Source organism: Sarcophilus harrisii, chromosome 5 (assembly GCF_902635505.1).
Source record: "Sarcophilus harrisii chromosome 5, mSarHar1.11, whole genome shotgun sequence".
NCBI classification, from domain to species: domain Eukaryota; kingdom Metazoa; phylum Chordata; class Mammalia; order Dasyuromorphia; family Dasyuridae; genus Sarcophilus; species Sarcophilus harrisii.
Window position 1 is genome coordinate 162,539,381 of NC_045430.1, and position 21,178 is coordinate 162,560,558.

At 34.6% G+C, this 21,178-nt stretch overlaps 1 protein-coding gene across 5 annotated transcripts in view; it reads left to right on the forward strand.

Annotated features, from left to right (window-relative positions):
* Positions 1-12,616, forward strand: part of CAV1 (caveolin 1) — a 42,297-nt gene extending 29,681 nt beyond the window's left edge. For all 5 annotated transcript variants that reach the window (XM_003771541.4, XM_012550989.3, XM_023504827.2 and 2 more), the window contains one exon: positions 10,289-12,616. In XM_003771541.4, coding sequence (XP_003771589.1) covers positions 10,289-10,630 — 342 coding nt within the window. In that variant the 3' untranslated portion in view covers positions 10,631-12,616. The remainder of the gene's footprint in view (positions 1-10,288) is intronic.
* The last annotated feature ends 8,562 nt before the right edge of the window (positions 12,617-21,178 follow it).

The following is a 21,178-nucleotide window of genomic DNA, read 5'->3' on the forward strand; positions in this document are numbered from 1 at the left end:
GGACTCTAGAAAATATTCAAAGCTATGAAATCATCAGGGGAAAGGGCATAGAGAATTGCCTTTAACATTTTTATTGTTGTTGATATTCTCACAATAATTATGCAGACTTGGAACCCTTCCAGTAAGTGACAATGCCCGTAGAGACAGACTTTTCATGTTCAAATTGTAAGATTTTGTGAAATTATCAGTCAAGATATTTTGTCATTAGTGGATCATATGCTGCTTTAAAACTGCAAATATACTGTGAATAAACACTTGGTACTGCACAAGAGTAAATAATTGAAGTTCATTTCCCCTCTTGATCTTTTGCCCAAATCTGAGTTCAAAGTTATGTGGTTTTCCTTTTTATTGCTCTTGCCTCCAAACTGGCTGTTTGCTCTTAAAGATGGAGCAAGAGTTTCTGTTCCAAATCTGGTCCCAACATTTCTCTTCCACTTCTTTATAAGCAAAGTGAAAAAACTTTGTTCCTTCAAAGCTGAAGTGGCCATTCTCACAGGGGTTCTCAAACTTTTTAAATAGGGGGCCAGTTCACTCTCTCTCAGACTGTTGGAGGGCCGTACTATAGTAAAAACAAAAACTTTGTTTTGTGGGCCTTTAAATAAAGAAACTTCATAGCCCTGGGTGAGGGGGATAAACATCCTCAGCTTCTGCATCTAGCCGCGGGCAGTAGTTTGAGGACCCTGTGACTTAGGGCTTTACTTAAAGCAATGATCTTCTTTAAAAATATAGCTAAAGATTACATGCTCAGAATCCTCTGAAAACTGACATTTGTCAAAGACATCCAACCAGTGTGTCCTTTCTTCATTTTACAGCCCATCTGTAAGCAATAGGATCAGATGACTCAGAGTTACAGGCAGTAAGCAGTGCTGATGTATCCCCTACTTTTTCATCAGGGTTACTTTGAGTCAGATTTTCCTTTTTTCCTCTCCTGAAGAATTTGTTTCTTTCTGGTCTTTACAAAATCTGGCATTGAGGACTCTTATGTTTTTTACGTCTTACCACTAAATTCCTATACAGAATTCCGGAAGTAAATGAAATAGCATTTTGTTTCCTCCACCATGCCACTGTTCTTAGGAACATCATCATTTTAGTGAAGAAATAAAGTAAAAAGCAACAACAAATTAATCACCTCCATTGATTAACCAAGTACACTAAAAGAAATGAATATGAAATTCATGAAATGAATTCTATGAAATAATATTATATCTGTGATCCTAGGAATTCCTGTTATTCTAGAGTTGTCCCAACTATCTCTGCCCCAAAGTGGATATTATTGGGATAAGGGGGTGTAAATTAGAAATATAGAAGTATGATATTGGCAAGTTTTGAACCTATCTTTGCGAAAAGTGTCATGATAGTCAAATATCAAATTATTTCCTCCTTTTCTCACTTACGCAAAGAAGTTTAAAGAAATATTTAACCTTTTCTAATAATGATTCTAAAGTACAATTGTTGATTTGCTTCTTCTCTTACAGTGTATCCCTTGCCCACTCTCAGAAATAATCCTCCCATCTCTTAGCAACAACCCTCCCTTCATTAACCCTCTATCAAATCCCTGACTTTACTTTTCCATTTTTATTACTATCTGAATGCAAAAGAAAACTGCTACCCAGTTAATATAATTAGTAAATTTTATTCCAACTTGCAAAAACTAAATCTCTAGTTGTATAATCTAGCTTTTAATAAATATAAAATTTGTAATTTTATAATTTGAAAATCTAGGTTTGTTGCATTTGAGTTGGATATGCTATTCTTATGATAATCTAACAAACTAGAGCATATAAATCATGTCTTTTAAATAATTATCACAGTTGCAAGTGAGGTTGGTTGACTGAGGCTTAGCTCTAGGACACTGAATTTAAAGGATGCTAGCAGTACTTACAAATTTTTCAGTTCACTGGGGTTATCTCCTTCCCTGTATAATCTCTGCTCCTCTTCAACAATGGTCTTGAAACCATGTCCTCTAGTCTCTGTGTACCTGACAAGGTCTCATATACACACTCATGTCCCAACAGAGACTGTTTTTTGTGCAGGACACCCATTGTAGTGCTTTCTACGGTTTAAAAAAATCCTATTTAAGGCTCTGGTAATTTTTTAAAGTATCAAACAGTGTCCTACGCTTTCTGCTTTAGTTATGTTTCAGAAGCTGCAATTATCTTTCTACAGACCTCACAAGAATGTAAATGCTAAGTATCATTTCCCCCACATGCCAAGCTATGTTCAAACCTGCAAGATTCATTTCATTCATTTAATATTTGTTTAATAAACAGACCCAAAGCAAAGGAGGGGAACATATTCATGCAATGAAGTAAGACTAAAACTCTTAGTAACTCTATCTTTACTGAACTGAATGGTAGGAAACAAAAGACCTTTTGCAGTCAGGAAGTACATTGTAGAGAGCAAACAGAAGTCGGGAGTGTTTAAAAGCTTTGGGCCAAACAAATGAGCATCCTGACCAAGGGCTACCCTGAAACAGTGAAGACATTTCCTTTTCTTGTGTCCTTGTTAGAAATGAAAGAGCTTTTATTTGCATTAGCGTTATAATCATTCATATCTGTTTCATGACACACCCAGCAGGTTGTGGAATAACAAATTCCCTAGTGTAAACACAGACTATAGTCAAAGAGGTCTCTGGCTTTAGCCAGACCTTACTTGATTGCTGATGCTTTGGAGAAAACAAGGTTTAGACTGATGATGTAAATAAAATTTATCCCTAAGTAGTTTTCAGTTTTTGAAGGTCTAAAGTCATGCTGTGCATATGCATAGGATAATTTTTACATATGTCCATGTGCACAAGTGCATTCACATACATACACACATGCACACACATACATACATATATTTGTGGACCTGGATAATTAGACTAATTTGTACCCTGATTACCCAACTCAATTTCCAGGCTGACTTTTTCACTCTCAATCCTCCTCTTATTTTTTTCTCCACTGGCCCATTATAGAAAATCTGATCTCCACCTATCCTATTTTTATACCATTGGTCACTCTTTGTTTCTTTTTATCAATTTGATGACACTCACCAACAGAAAGTGTCACCATATTGATACCAGATGCCTAGGAGAAGGGAATGAGGGGAGTGACAAAAGATAAATAGCAGACTTTGTACAGAACCAAACCCAAAGAGCTACCCCATAAATGCTTTTTATGGTAATTACAATGGCTAACCTCCTTTAAATTTATAAAGAGGCTTTCTGTCTTGTGGCCTAGAACTAACCAATCCTGGATGTTATGGTTCTTGACTACCTTTAAAAAAAAAGAAAAGCAAAAACAGTATTATTTGCCCTAAATCATGAGAAATAAAAATGGTCAGGAAGCCAGAATAACCGTTTCATTGAAAATAGTTTTTAAAAATTTGAAAAAGGCCTGAAACCTGAGAATGATGCTCATGGCTATTATAAGACAAATATGATTTAAATCTTAAAAGTATTAGTATCCTATAATAATTCTTTTTTTTCACTCATTTTGTAGCAAGGAACACTGGTAATTAGAGTACATCTAGAATACAATCAGCAAGAATTGTAGTTGGGAGTCACTGTTATAATGCAACATCCAATAATGATATACAGCCACTGGGGCTTAGGTAGTTTTTGTGTATTTGACCATTGTGTGCACAATGGTGATGAGATCTAGTGCTATTCTACTTGCCAGCAATGAACTAATTATACTTTCCAGAATCCACACTTGGACTTATTAGTAAACAGAGTGGGCAGTCATACACATTAGTGTAGTTTGAAGGGCACCAAAAAGTCTCCCTGTCAAAGGACCAGAAATTCCTATTGCCCATTCCTATGAATTAAAAGATAGTTACAGAAAACTTTTTAAAATGGGAGGATATGTATCTATATCTACACATATATGCATGTGTACATGTATATAAATCCATATTTATGTGTATATAGAGATACATACATATCTATGTATAAATGTGTAGATTTAGAAAGAGAAATAGTTTAGGAGAACAATACATTAATAGCAATAATAACAATAATAATAGTTCTCATTTATATAAGAGACCAATAATTCATAGCAATAATAATAACAATAGTCATTCTCATTTATTTAGGAGAGCTACACATAAATAGCAATAATAATTGTCCTCATTTCTACAGGACAACAGCATATTGATAGTAATAATAATTGTTTTTATTTATTTAGGAGAATAACACATTGATATCAATACAGTAAAATATTTATTTTGTAGCAGGTTTAGCATCCTAATAAGATATGTTGAGTAGAATATTCACTTTAATTTATATTCCCTGAATATATTGACTAAACAGCAATTGGAGGGAGAATGGCAGGAGGTAACCCAAAAGCATTCTACATGGAGGGAGAAACAGCATGAAATTAAAAATTTAACAGAGATAATCCACTTGAAATTTTCAGATAACAAGAGGCACACCTACTGTAGCAGCTGACAGTGATATTCTCTGTCTACCTAAATAAAATTAAAGGGTTTTGGTATATGATCTATAAGTCTCCTACAGTTGCAATTTACCATCATTTGGGAAAAAAATCTTTTCCCATAGAGATGGAATGTGCAGGTCTAAGTCATCAGTGAAAATCCCAACTGTACTTTGTTTCCTTCCTGAACATTCCTTATTCAGAAATGAATATCCAGATTCTAAAACAATGAAAAACGGGCTGATTTTTTCTTTTTTTCATTCTTCTTCACATATAAACCATTTTAAAGAAATATTGCCTTCAAATGGATTTAACAGAATGCAGTCTTCTAAGATTTACCACATTGGCCAAATATTAATCAAAACATACCAAGATAGATTATTTTCCTTGACGTCCACTGCTAGATTTTGGTAACAAATGCGTCTTAATTATACTATCATGAGCCAGTATATTGCACAAAGGTATTTGATGGCATTTATAAAGACCAGAAGTATAAATTGTTGATTTCTTTTAAAACATCTCTAAAAACAAAGAAATGTCATCAAAACACATTCATTCCTTTAATCTCATAGAATTGTAGACTGATTCTTGCCAGTGGGGCACTGTGTTCTATAAATTATAGCACTGAAAATGAAGGAATTCCACTAAAGGGCACTGTAACCTCCTACATATCTGTTCCTAAGCCAAGTTACCAAGTGGTATGTGTAATGGTCAATCTCTTAGCAAACAATAAAGCGATGCCCTATTTCTGATACAGATGAGCAGAGAAACTGTTTCTAGCAAAGCCACCTATACTCAAAAGGGGGTGCTAAAAATTCTCCTTGCCTGCCCCAAGTATCTTTGAAATTACTGCCATTTTGGTAACTCCTTTGAGTTGAGGTATTAGAAAGTTCCCTGTTAAATAAGTATAATAGCTTAGACAGAGGACTTTTTAGGATGGTAGATAGAGGGCAAGGTTTTGAGAAACAACACTTGGATTCAACTCTCATTTCTAACACATGCTAATCGTGTAACCATAAATAAATCATGTGATTACTGAGTGCTACAAGCAAGTCTCTGAGAATAAGATACAAATAATTTGCCCATTTGCATCAATGGGTGAGTTTCCACACTAGGAGTTTTCTATACTTAGGAAATCCTAGGGCCCAGCTGGCCTTTAGCTATGTCCATAAACATGTGCTTGGTTGTGTTTGTAATTTTTCATATCCAGTACACCATCGGAATTCAGTTAATTAAATTAACTAGCCATATTCCATATAATAAGCAATGGGAATTCCAAGGGACAGAGGACAAATTGTATGAAAGTAAAGGAAGTATAACTTGAGGTGGTATTAGCTAACAAGAACAAACTTGAAAAAGATACCATAGGAGATGGAGCTTGGAGATCAAGGCATAATATAAAAATATAGAATTCATGGAATATTGGGTTTCTTAAAGGGAATGAAGGGAAACAAAGCCTTCACAATTTTGCTTAAGGTTAACCCCAAATCCAGGTGTGTAGACAATACATAAAGATTCAAGATTGGCTGCCCTGTTTTTTTTATCATAGTGCTGAAGTATGAATCCTCTACCTAGATTGCTGATAAATTAAACAGCTATGCTCATGAGAATTGCTGCTAATGGAAGTGTAAAAGATAAGGCACAGGTTTCCTGAATATCTTTCAGCATGAACCTTGTACAAATGGTTTTTAAAACTTTTTTAGGTTTTCATAATTGTAGCTGTACATAGGAAGCATGTTCATAACATGGAAAGATCATTTTTAACATCCTCATGCAGAACTACCTCTGTAGTATCTGGAGATCTGCATGAAGAAAGGTATGTTATGGAAGGCAAGGTTTGAGAGTTTTTGTAGATTTATTTTTCTCCATAGGATGAGATATCTGAACATATGTTTAGGAAGAGGGAGAAACTGACATTCAGGAGAAAGAGGGGATCATTGTTAAGGGAGGAAAAGTCCCATAAAATCAAAAATAGAAGTGATAGAATTAGCCTCAACCAGGAGGAAAAATATAATTTCCTCTGAGACATTAGGAAAAGGAAAAAAAAGATGGAAGAAGGAAATAAGAGAGATTTGAAATTCAGAGGAATAGATTTGAGAGAGATCTTTTTTAGTTGACCTTAAAGAAGAATTTAAACATCTACATGAATGTTATACTTCATAATCCCTTTGGGAAACTAAACATTTATTCCCAAAGATGTTGCCATCAGTTAAGATACTGTTTGATCTTTTTTGGGAGGAGGGATCTGTTTCTTTCAAAGACTAAAGTATATTATTAGTAATATTCTCAAGGGTGACAAATATTCATCTTTGGTAGATGAAGTAGGTTTTTATGTAAAATTCAGTTGTCATTTAGATCCAAACTAGGTCATACTCTATTTGGACAAATGTGAGCTCTGGAAAAGAAGTCAAATTGATTTTTTTTAATGGACTTGTTGGGCATTTTCAAAAATCAGCAAGTCAGCAAGTCCTTAAACTAATAGAACTATTGCTGGGGAAAGTATATAGTCTTTTATAATAGAAGGATAGCACTAATTTGGTTGTATAAGTTTTGTGTGTGTGTGTGTGTGTGTGTGTGTGTGTGTGTGTGTGTGTATTTAAAGAGACCAATTACATTGCTTTATTTTCACTTCTCTTATCCCTATTGACATTTACTGCTCCAGAGACTTGACCCATGACATTCCATTCACAGTTATTAACATACAGTTTCCTTCATTAGCATTTTAGTACTTTCAGATCAAGGATAGTATTTTTGTCTTTTTCTGTATACCTGATACCTAGTAAGATCTTAGTAAATGCTTGTTGATCAATTATGAAAATATTTAGATTTTCCTTCTGAATACCTGAAATATAAGAAGACCTTAAGTGACTTAATGAAATTGTGATTGTTGTAGAAAAATCTTACCCTAAGGTCATGAAAGCTCTAACAAGTTAGGTCAAACTTGGAAGATTTTGAATATAGTTCCAATGTCTCCCACCCAAGAATCAACCTCATTAAGTACAAAGAGACATATCACTTAAAGCTTGCCTACAAGGTGTTAAATTATTTGACTATCAGAACTCACAATGTAGTTCATAGGATAGTAGAGCTGAAAGGGACATCACAGATCAACTTTACAGAGGAGAAAACTCACTCCCAAAATGTGAAGTAAGGTGACAGGGATTCATGAAAGTCTGATCTCATGGGTAATAAGTGGCAGGGCTAAGATCCCCTTATTCTCTGAACAAAAATTCAGCATTCTTTCCATTATTCTAAAAAAAGAGGAAAAAAAACTTCTTAAAATAGGTTAATTCATTTTTCTCTGAGTGTGGGGACCATGTTTTATTCATCTTTCCCAGTGTCTAAAATAGTAACATCTTTGAGTTGGGGTGAGAAGTCATCTTCTCTAACCCTTGCCTGAAGCATAATTTCTCCTTAGAGACTTTGCTTAAAGACTTCCTCCACTGCACAAATGTCCTAATCCATTGCCCTTACCATATTATTTCTCTGTTTAAAAAAAAAATCTTGGTGGCTCTCTACTACTTACCAAATAAAGAATACATTTCATATTCTGGCATTCAATGCCCTTTACTATCTATACTTTCTTATTTTAGCTCCTGATTTGTTTTTCACATACTTTACACTGCAAACTAAATCAGTCACTGGTTAACATCCCACCCCTGCCAAAAACCCCATTTCCCCATCACTAACTTTTCTTGCCCACATTCTTCTCAATGCATTAGATTGTAAGCTCTTTGAAGGTTGCTTAGTACCTTACCAATAAAAAGTGCTTAAAAATGTTTATTAAATTTAATTTAGCCTATTCACAGGTCCATGAGAATTTGGATCTAAAAATAGGCTAAGAAGTCAAACAATTGCAGGTGAGGAAATTAAAATCAGAAAGATTAAATTAGTTATCCATTATGGAAAAGATAAAAAGTAGCAAGTTGTTATGGATTTGCTGCCAAATCCAAATGCAATTAATATGTTTCAGTTGATTTATGTAATAAACACTTCTATAAATTGAATTTTCAATATCTAAGAAAAGAGAAATAACAGCATATGATGGAAACAGAAATTTGAGAAGTGATATCTTTTTCAAATTTAAATAATACTTCTTTTAAAGATGGCTTTGTAATGACTGCTTGGTTCTTTCTCCAAATTCACTATCCTCTCTGAGGTCTCCATGTCCCAGTTTTTCACTGACAAATAAACCTATTTTCTTTAAAAAAAAAAAAAAAAAGGAGGGGGAGGTCATCGTAGGCCTCCAGCCTCTCCATTCTGGGACTGAGATGAATTAGAGACTGAGGAGACATCAACTTATGAGACCAAACATTTTTAAACATTTTTGTGCCGTGGACCCCTTTGGCTGTCTAGTGGAGACCACTTCTAAGGAGACAGAGAGATGGAAATTTAGTAGAAAGGAGGGATAATTTTGGGGGAAAAGATGAAATCAAAGAAAGATGTGATGGAATGAATTAGCCTTAGCAAGAAAGAAGTCCATATTTTCCTCTGAGATATTAAAGAAAGGAAAAGAGATCAAGATATCAAGAATATTTGAAGTATAGAGGAATCAAGTTGAAAGAGATCCTTTTATCTGACCTCAAATGTTTTTAAATGAATAAAATATGCATAATATTATAAAGGAAACTAAGAGGGTTGAAATAAAGATGTACTTTTTCCAATTCAAGACTGTAATCCTTGAAATCTATCTCCAGTCTTGAAGTCAAGAACTGCTCCTGGAAGAATGTTAGACGTCCTAAATATAATTTCATTTGCCAGCTCTTTAGGCTTCCCGTGACTTATCTTTTTCTCAGGGATTATAATGTCCAAGTGTGTGATTTTCAAAAAAATTGTTAAAACTTTAAGCATCTAGATGACAAATGAATAACATTTATTAAGCATCAAGCCTTATACATGAGACTACTGAAGGTCTAGTCTGTCTTTCAAGAGGATTATTCAGATATTGGCTTATTGTTCTATATAAATTTGTGGACCTTCTTATGAGTTTCAGATTATTTGATTGTAAGATTCTACAGAGAAGAAATTCTAATTTATCATTTTCTGTCATATAATAAGTTCTTATTAAATATCCCATCAATAATATCTCTCTCCAGTGATATATGATCTTCGTATAATAAGAATTTAATAAATATTTGTTTAACAAATAAATTTGTGTGATCTTACCAATAAAAAATTTTAACATAGATTTTTCTTCATATTTTTCCATCACCTTGGCTTGAAATTTGTGTCATTTATGACTTTTCATTCTCTTTTTTCTCTTTTTGTCATGTCTTCCTTTGCAATCTCAATCTCTTTTAATTATTCTCATGGTCATCATACTTACATACTTACATTTCCTCCTGCTTCAAACTACTTAACTTGTGTGTGTCATTGTCATTGACTTCTATGTCATTCAAAGCTATCCATAGCCTATCTTCAATTTGCCATTCTAGCTTTACTCTCTAACCATATTGCTATTTGTTACCACTCCTCAGCCTGCCTCCAAACCCCAGTGTCCTGGTCCTGCCTCTTTGTTTCTGTTCCTGTTACTCTAGAAATGACCTTTCCTTTCATCTCTGCTTATACAAATTCTACTTAACCATCAAGGTCTGGCTTGAGTTCCACCACCCCAATAAAGTTACCCCAGATATTCCCATTTTCCATGATCTCTCCATCTTTTGTACTTATGGCCCAGATTGAAAGATCACCTATTTATTTATCAATTAACAAAGGATTGCTTTAAACCATGTTTTGTGTTATCTGCTATTTAAAATGTGGGAAGTAGGATTGAAAGATCCTTGAGGGCAAAGATGATGGAACATTATAAATGCTCTGGGCCTTTTCCTTTTGGCTTTTTAATTAGCTTACTGTTTCTTTCTTCCTTCTAGATTGATTTTGAAGATGTAATAGCAGAACCAGAAGGAACACACAGCTTTGATGGAATCTGGAAGGCGAGCTTTACCACCTTCACTGTGACAAAATACTGGTTTTACCGCTTGCTCACTACACTCTTCGGCATACCAATGGCACTCATCTGGGGTATTTACTTTGCCATCCTTTCCTTCTTGCACATCTGGGCAGTTGTGCCATGTATCAAGAGCTACCTGATTGAGATCCAGTGTATCGGCCGGATTTATTCAATCTGCATCCACACCTTCTGTGACCCACTCTTTGAGGCTATGGGCAAAATATTCAGCAAGATCCGGATCAGCGTACAAAAGGAAATTTAAATGACATTCCAAGAAGAAAAATCCACCTGATTCTTTTTTATTTTATTTTCTTGGTGCCAATTTCAAGTTTCCAGTTGCTTATACAACAGCAAGCTCTTAGTATCTTGATCCAGAACAAAGAAAATCACTTGCTTGGTTTTCATTCTTACCATTTATCCATCTTGGAAAGTCTTCTGTACTTCTTGGCAATCTGCATTTTTTTAAACCACCCCTAATTCCTAATTTCCGATTCCATTTGCATGCATTATCATTCCACTAAGAGACAAACAGATAGGAGTGTTCATTCTTGTAAGAGAAATTGATGTTAATATAATGAAGAACTACAAAATAAAAAATAAAGTGCTTTTCCACACTAGAATGTTGATCATTGTATTGTGGGCAGAGTTTTAAGCTACTACTGCAGAATATACAGGGTATGTTGGCAGGTCTTTAATAAATGTTCTTTTTTTCCATTGTCCACTGTCTGTCAGTGGACTGCAGCTGTTCACTTAAATGGTCTGATTTTGTCTACCAACAGACAGCGATGGAGTTGACAAGAATTAACTAATCTCCTACGTTCATGCTACCCTATAATGCCATACTGATTTTGAAATTTTGACCTATGTATTTTCTGTGCCTTAATGTTTATTATCCTCATGAAAGAGACATATGAAGTGCCTTCCTGTTTTTTCCTCTTCATAATCTCCCTCTTGAATGCTACCTATTTTTCAGCTTTTATTAGAAGGTCAGCAGCTTTAGTGAAGATCAAAGTGAGAAAATCACATTACCTTGTTCTCCTAGCCTGTTTCTGAGTCTGAGCTACAGTGCCTGCCTAAGGGAACGTTTGTGCTGTTATCCTGCAGTTTCTCTCCAGTTGTTCCTATCAAGTTAAGTCAGGGTCAGTCCTAGGAAGAGAATCAAGGTGGATAACTGGGACCAGGTCCACTCTGAGCTGTCAGTGGCTAAAGCCAGCTCTCAGAGTCTTTTACCAGCTAAGCAAGGTCAGCATGCTGTTTAGCTCACAGTTTATTTTCAGGAATATTCACGCTTTGCTGAGTCCAAACTAATTCATCACAAGGGTGATTTAGCAGGTCGACATTGTCCTGCTCTTTTAGTTGATCCATAGGCATCAGGAAATGATGTCTTAATGGAATCTATTATGTGAGACTGTCAAGTGTTGCAAAATGTGACCCCTTCAAAATAAAGCACGTGCAACATGTTGTTATGCTGTGATACCCCAACTCACCCCTGCCCCAGGAGCTTTTGCCCATATCCAAACATTACTGTGTTTAGAGACAAGCCTCTTAAAGGCTGACAAAAAGCTTTGGCAGAGAGTGGGGAGGAGGAAAAGGGGGGAAAAGGTATTAAGGTAATTTTGCTGGAATAAATTCAGCTCCTTCTGAACCCAAACTGAGGAATCTCACCATTAACCTGAATTGTACGGAAAGCTGCCTGGTACCGTAGGAAGCTTTGTTTCTAGTGCTGATAGCATGCTTTTGCCTTTTGAGTTATTTGTGCTTATAGTGGTGTTTTTCTTCTCCCTACCCTGCTCCCATATATACTTTGGAAAACTGCTTGACCAATTGCAGCTTCCTTTTTTTCCCCTGGCACATAAATTACAAACCTATTAACTTTTTTTTTTAACATTTAAAAACAGACACTGGCATGGATAGAGTTTTACTTTTTTTTTTTTTACTATGTACATAATTGAAAGCGTACTATTTTAGATATTTTGCAGTATAAGAACACATGTCAAGAATGTAAACATAAAATATTTTATCTTCATATGATGAAAATCACTTTGGAATTAGCTTTGTTGATTTTATGTATAAACTGTTTATCCTAAGAGATGTCTGTTTCACATAGATCTGTAGTACCTAATAAAAATGGACTGCTGATCCAAGACATTTACAATACTAGATGCTTACTGATATATTTTACACTTTTTTATTCTGCATGTACTGTAAAAGGCTACAATTCTGCACAATAAAAAATATTTAACAGTGATTTCAGGACAATATGTTATTTTCTCTTTCCTCCCCAAATTTTCCTATTTCTTTAAGAAAAAATAGTCCTATTCTTTAGGTATTTCTTAAGTCTCTTAGCTCTAATTTTTTTTGATTATACTATGACAGTTTATTAATTTACTGTGTGCAAAAAATAATTCATGAGGGAGAAGAGTATTTGTAAAGTGTTTACTTTTGGACAGGCACTGTGCTGTATTCTGGGAATAGAAATATAAGCAAGTAATACTGTCTCTGGCCTGCCCTTAAGGACCTTGCCTTCTAATAGGCAAAAAAGACATATAAAAGAGAGCTAAAAGTGGGTGGGGAGAAGGGGTAAAGATATTCACTGGTTGCCATCACTTGGAGCTCGTCATGGCAACCTGGTCCTGGCAAGATAAAACTAAAGCTCTTACATCAGAGCCAAAATACACAGGAGAAAGAGATTACTAGTGGAGAAGTGGTAGTGTGAGTAGAAAAGACAGTGGGTATTTATAAACACACACATATACACATATATATGTACATATATATCAATTATTATGTATCCTATTAATAAAATTTTTGAAGAATTTTTGACTCAGTACAGTAGAAATATAATTAATATTAATATCATTAATCCCTTTAAATTTTTTGGTCATGATCAAGTTCCTTATGTTATTGTACAGGCTTTCTTGAATCTAGACTTAATCCTCAAACCACTACAACACCTATCTGACCTTACCTTAACAAAAAGAAGCTTCATTTCTTCATGAAGGTCAGAATGAAGACAGAGATAATGGAGGAAAATGTCTGAGTAATATGAAATGAAGCAAGGAAAAATGGCCTCAGGGAATAGTCTCAGTTTATAAAGTGTGGCCTTTAGCAGAAAAATTTAGAAGAGAGTATACTGTGGGGGTTTTGAAGAGAAATGAGACAACTTAAAACTTCCACTATAGGGTGTGGCTGTGAATTGATCAGGAAAGAATAGAATGATTGCCTTGCTACAGAGAGAGGCCAATTGAAACTAGATAAAATAAATTCCTAATGAACTCCAGAATTTCATTTTCATGATTTTCTCTAGTTTTTTTCAGCAGCATATGAATAAGAGTAAACTCTAGATGAATAGTCATACTTTGGGGTCAAGATTTGGCGAAGTGTGATCCGTGAAAAAACAAAGCAATAAAAAACATGAGGGTAACAGAAAGTGTAAAATTGATTTGACTCACCAAGAATTCAAGATAAGTAAGGAAGAAAATTGTAGGCACTTCAAAAGTGATGGACTGGGGAAAAACCCACCCAAAAAGGTAGAAGGAATGAAAAGCACAGTGAGGACAAAGCTCTTATCCCTACCCTATCCATCCCACCTCCAATCAGGGTTTGATAGCAGTTTCTTCTCATTTGGCCTTAATGTCTAGTTCTCCAGTAAGATTGATTAAAATAGGAAGCTAAGCTAAACATGGCCCACTGGGGGTGGGGATGGAGAGTTTTCCCATAAGTTTGCTCTTGGTATTCTGGGATCACTACCCCTCCTTGCATATATGAAATGAGGGTTCCTTTTGTGTTACTTGCTTTAGGCACAGTCTGTGATGTTTGCCAGAGATCTAAAGATGACTACAGATCTGGGTCCAATTCTTGACCCATATTCAAATCTTTACAACTTGGTTGAATCTCACTTCTGACTTTACTCTCAAAGATCCAAGACATCTGTTGAAATAGGAATTCAGTGAAGAAACTTTTCACATTGACAAGATCAGGTGTTAGAGCAGATAGGAACTTTAGAAAGCATCTAGGAACTTGAGGTCCACTAAGACTAAGTGACTTCCCCAAAAGATAGTAATTGTGAGAGGTAAAATTTGTACCCACATCCTCTTAATCCAGAGCATTTTCCCCTATTGTAACTTATATTTGAATATAAGTCAAAGTTTGGTCTTTGTGCTATTTTATTTTATTTTTTATTCCTTTTTCCCTTTTTTATTTTATTCCTTTATATTACTTTACTCCTTCCTATCTCTCCTAGAAACACTTTTATTGTTCACTCTGGGATTTCTCACCAGAATAACCCCTATAAAAATTCATGAGGCTGTTTGGGCAGTAGATAGGTCTATAATTGTGTTATGTTTAGGTTATTTTTTGTCATTACTAGCATATCTCATTAGGATAGAACTAAGAACAGTGCAGAGTGTGAGAGAATCTTATAGAAGTGACATGACATACTTTGTTAGAAGAAATAAAATGTTCTTAAACAGTGATGTTTTCTCCTTGGGGTTATTATTTGAACTCTGGTCCAGATTCCATGATAAATATGAATAAGGTTGTGACTTTTCTATTCACAAATCTATTATGCAGACTTTTTTTAAAAAAAATTCTGAATCTGAGTTCTCAGAAAAGAATATTATCTTCCATAGTTTGCATTCCAATGTTAGACATGGAATTGTAATCAGGTTTTGAAAAATGTCCTAAAATAAAATGTCATGAAAGTTGTCTAAATGAAAATACTAGATTCATAAACAATTTCATAAGACTCCATGAAACGATGTTAATACTGCTATTTTATTATAATTAAACATAATTATAAGATATCCTTATTTGGAAAGATTTGTGAAAGTTGCAGTAAAATGACCATTTAGATATGCAGAACTTGTTAATGTTTAAAAAAAAAAACCTACATAGGACCATAGATGTTTAAAGTTAGGAGAAATCACAGGATTCAACTAGTCTAACATTCTTTATCCATTCCTATCCTTTCAAAATGTTCAAACTCTGGACTTGCTTTTCTAACCCATATGAACATTTAACATGTTAGTTTCCTAAAGCTGGGTTAGCTGAATCTTCCAATAAGGGATATAGAGACCACTTCAAAGGCTTAGGTATCTTCTTTCTAATTCTAATTCTAACAGAATGCCTTGCACTTGCCCCAAAGTCCATGTGAATATTGCCTCAGCAGAATTTATAGTCCCCATTAATCCAGGAATGGAGAAAATGATTAGAACAGAGTAAGAAAGGGAGGTATAGAAAAGTGACTAGAATGGGAAGAGATGCACTAAATTGAGATTCAAACCATGTCTTTGTCTTCCCTATGTAAGGCTTGAAAATTGTATTTATTTCTCTATTCAAGTAAAGTATAAAAGGAATTTTGTTTCTTGAAAGAGCAATTTATTTCCAAGTAAGGAAATGACAGTAGCAAAACAAGATCATAGTTGCTTCCATATAGTTACTATTGCAAATTTAATAATAATTACATTCTTCTTTTGAGGCTTTTATGGTCAATTTTTGTGTAGATTCCATGAACCACCGCGATAAAAAGTATATTCCTTTCTGTCCCCATTCAATTTTCTCCAAAGGTCTATCATACATAACTTTTCTAAAATTCTATTTACCTCCTTAACTTCATTCTTGTTTATTTTGTGGTTTGATTTATTTAGTTCTAATAAAGCAATATTGAAATCCCCCACTAGTATAGTTTTGCTATTTATTTCTTCTTGCAGCTCTCTTTTAACTTCTCTAGGAATTTGGATGCTATATCTTTTGGTGCATATATGTTTAGTACTGATATAACTTCACTGTGTATAATATCATTTAGTTTCCTTCTTTATATCTTTTAATTATATCTATTTTTTAAATCTTCAGTTGAAATATAACATATTCTGCTCCAGCCTTTTACCTTTAGTGTGTATGTATCTCTCTGCTTCAAATGTGTTTCTTGTAAACAACATATTGTAGGATTCTGGATTTTAATCCAGTCTTCCATCTGTTTCTGTTTTATGGGAGAATTCATCCCACTTACATTCACAGTTAAAATTACTCTTTCCCACCAACCTATTTTTCCCAAGTTATACTTATCTCTCTCCTTTACTCTTTCCCTTCTCACCAGTGTTTAGCTTCTGACCACCACTTCCCTCAATCTGCAATTTATTTTCAGCCTCTTCCCCTTTCTTATCCCTTTTCCCTTCTATTTTTGTTCTCCCTTCTATTAGCCTCACACTTCCCTTTCCTCTTTCCCCTTTTACTTTCCTATAGGATGAGACAAGTTTCCATATCGAACTAAATATGTATTATATTCCCTCTTTGAGCCAAATCTGATGAGATTAAGGTCCAAACAATGCTCATATCCTCCTTTCTTTCCTTCAACTATAATTGGTTTTTTTTTTTTTTGCCTCTTTATGTCATATTATTTACTCCATTTTACCTATCCTCTCCTCTTCCTCCAGTACAATTTCTTTTCCACCCCTAGTTTCTTTTTTATATTATCCCAATAAAGTCAAGTTATACCTATATCCTCTAAGTATACCCCAAACAAAGATACAGTTTTCAAGAGTTGCATATGTCATCTTCCCATGTATATATTCCCATATATTGAATGCCCATCTTTTCCCCTGAAAAATAATACTTAGTTTTGCTGGGTAGTTGATTCTTGGCTGCACTCTAAGCTCTTTTGCCCTCTAAATTGTCATTTTTTTAGGACCTTTGATCCTTTAAGGTGAAAGCTGCGAGGTGCTGGGTTAATACTGATTGTGGATCCTTGATATTTTAATTGTTTCTTTCTGTCTGCTTGCACTATATTCTTCTTTTAATTACTAAAAACAACATAAAATCAACACTTTGCAGTAAAATATTCAATGATTATAGCATCTGTACTCACTATATTTCCCTTACCTCCATAATTCTTTATTTCTATGTGAAAATGCATCTTCACATTGTGATGAGGGGGAAAAAAAGAGGACAGTTTTCAAAGAATGGATTTCTCCAGTGTTTGTCATTTTACCTGATAAATCCAATGACTTTTTATAGTCTTCATCCTTTTTGATATCTCCAAAGCATTTGAAACTATTGATTATTGATCTTCTTTAGGTTTTCATAATAATAATTTTCTTCTAAGTCTCTTCTTACCTCTCTGACTGCTCCTTTTCAGCCTCATTTACTGGATTTTCATCTTTGCAAATCATGCTAACTGTGAGTGTCCTCTAAAATTCCAACCTGGGCTTCTTTCTCTTTCTATATTCTCCCTGGTAATATCATCAGCTTCCATGGGTATCTATTATCTGTGTAGGTCTCGTAAATCTGTGTGTTTGATTCTTATATATTTCCTACCAATTACTTGCTGTCTATCCCCAACTAAATATCCCTCAGGATTTCAAATTCAGCATGCTCAAAACAAAACACTTTCTATTCCTTCTCCCTAAAACCTCATCCTTCCACTATTCTTCCTGCCAAGAGTACTATCATAGAGATCAACTGTGATGGACTTCGCTCTTTTCAACAATATGGTAATCCAATAGACTTGTGAAGGAAAGTGCAATCTCCATCCAGAGAGAAAACTATAGAGACTAAATTGGATCAAAGCATAACATAGTGTTTTCACCTTTATTGTTGTTTGCTTGCTCATTTTCTTTTCTTTCTCAATGTTTTGCAAAACTGAATATTGAAAACTATCTTTGCATGTATTTGGAAAATAAAATACTATTAAAAAATCTTTATAAATGAGTACCATCATTTATCTAGTCTGTGAGCTTCAGAACTTCAGGGCTAACTCCAACTCTTCTCTGTCCCTCATTCAAATAGTTGGTTCAATTCCACTTCCACAACTTAATCCCATTCTTTGTCTCATTCTTTCTCTCACTTTTGTCCCATTCTTTCTATTCACTGAACTGTATCATCTCTACCCTCATTAAGGAAATCTGAGCCTCTCACTTGAATTATAGATTCTTTCTAAATTCTACTCCCTTCCCAATCTATCTTCCAAAAACTGGTAAAGTTGAAACTTCTAAAACACAGATCTTGTGTCATAGCACTTTCCTACTAAAAAACTTCCATGTATTTCTGTGACAAAATAGAGAATAATCCTTGACTGAGCATGTAAAACTATTCAAAAAGGACTCCCACATATATTTCCACATTTCCTATCATCCCATTTCATGCATTCTCTGTAACACTCAAAGTGACTTGCTAGTTGTTCTCCATACATGACCATTTCATCTCCATAAACAAGTCTCTAAAACACTCTTTCTTTACCTCTTCCAGCTCCAAGAATCACTAGTTTCCTTCATAGCACAATTCAAATGTCATTGCCTACAGGAAACCTTCCTTGATCCTCATAGTTGACAGTGCTCTCTTTGTCTCAAAATAACTTCTATTTTCTTATGGGAATAATATGTGCACCTTGAGGACAAAGACAGTTTCAATTTTGCCTTTGCATCATCAAAACCTAGAATAAGGAAGATACATAAATAAGCACTTCATAAATGTTTTTTCAGATTGAATAGGAAAAACATAATTTACAAAACTTAAAGACAGGAAGACCCGAGTTCACATCTTGCCTTGAACACTAGCTGCCCTATTCTGCACAAGTCATTTAAACCTCATCTGTAAAATATGGATAATAACAGCACCTACATCACAACTAGATAACACATGTAAAGTATTCTCTAAAGCTTAATTCACTTTTAAATTCTAGCTATTGTTATTAACTAAATAGTTCTTTCACTCAAGAAGTTGACATTATCCTGCAGGATACAACATTTAGACAAATAAGTAAATACAAAATATATATCAAACAAATACCAAAAATATGTGAGCAGAAATGTTTAACAATTACATGGTCAAGAAAGTCTTCCTCTAAGAAGTAGGCACTGAACTGAGCCTTGAAGGAAGCAAATGATTTCAAGAAATTGAGGTAAGGAGAGAAAACATTCTAGGCACAATGGACAAAGACTCAGAGGCAAGAGATTGAAATATATTTGAAATTAAAAGTGGTTTATATTATGTGATTTCACATTTCAAAGAAAAACTTTTTGGAAACACACTATGAACCCAATACCACCCTGACCAAGATCATTCTTTCTCCTCCCATTCTTACAGCTGATTTCTTAAAGATCTCTACACCTTGCCAGGGTTCTTGTTGCTTGTCCTTCTTTATTGAAGAGAACCATGATTTCAGGGAAGAGATACCATGACATACAAGTGAATTGGATTTAAGTGAAGGAGGGCTTTACAAACTCATGTGCCTCACTTTCCCCTCCAGAGCTATCTGGGTCCAATGGCAAAATAGAATGGCTGGAGATGGTCCTGAGCAATGGGAGACCTTGGGCTTTATTGATTACATCAAGTCCCCAGTAGCTACATATGTAAGTTTTGTGCCTAAGCTTTCTGGGTCACAAAAGAACAAACATTTTAGAGATATCATACTTCTCTTGATTTAAGCTCCCACCCCTGAACTCTTTATTGAATAGTTCATTGAACTGTTCACTCAGTTCACTCAACATTTCAAATTACAATTACAATAACTTGAATGCCAGGCAGAAGTTTTATTAACATAGGGGGAAAGAATCTTGGCTTTATAAAGGACCTTAGAGGTCATTGTCTGATCCCCTGACAAATGCATGAATCACCCTGACAAATAATCTTCACTGTTTGAATACTTTTTGTGATAGGGAACTTTGTACTCTTGGGACAACTTGTTTTATTTTTAAATAATTCTAATGGCTAGAAAGATCTTATTTATGGTGACAGAATCTTTCTATACTTTAAATCTTTTGATCCTAGTTTTTCTCTTAGAATCTGTAAGGCTAATACTTCTCTCTCTCTCTCTCTCTCTCTCTCTCTCTCTCTCTCTCTCTCTTTCTTTTTCTTTCTCTCTCTTTCTCTCTCTTTCTCTTTCACACATACACACACACACACACACACACACACACACAATTTTATGTTCCCCAATTATATGGTAAAACAAATTTTCAAATTTTTTTGAAGTTCTGAGATCCAAATTCTATCCTTACTTTCCTCCCTCCCCTCTCCCTTCCCTGAAATGATGAACAATGAAATACACATTATACATATGCAATCATGTGAAACATTTTTATATTAGTCATTTTGTTCAAGAGGACTCAAATTATAAAACAAAAAAGAATAAAAGAAAGAAAGTGAAAATTGTTTTAGTCTATATTCAGACTATATCAGTTTTTTTCTTGGAAACAGATGGAATGTTTCATGATTCATCCTTTGCAATTGCTGAAAATATCTAAGATATTAGCAGTTCTTTATTATACAATATCACTGCTATTGTGTACAATGTTCTTCTGGTTCTGTTCACTTTACTTTGCATCAGTTCATGTATTCTTCTTCATAGAACAGCATTTTGAATCCCCTTGTTATCCTGGGAACTTTTCTCTTAATTTTTTTCTAGGTCATGGGCCCTTCTGGCAGTCTGATAAAGCTTTATGGACCCTTCTCAGAATAATGTTTTTAAATGTATAAAATAAAACATATAGGGTTACAACTTAAATCAGTTATAATGAAATGCAATTATCAAAATATAAATTTTAAAAGCTCAGAGGTTAAAGACATTTTCTGGGAGGCAAAGCCAAGATGGTGGAGAGTAGAGAAGTCTTTCTCTGAGCTCTCCCTGACTTCCCTCAGATCATCACCAGATCAAACATTCGAACTGGTTTTGAGTGGCAGAATTCACAAATATTCAGAGTGTAACAAATTTCAAGCAGAAGATATTTTGGGAGAACTGCTGAAAAGGTCAGTCAGGTACAGGGCAGATGGCCAAATACAGGGGCAGTGCAGGAAGCCAGGGTGATGTGGTGTC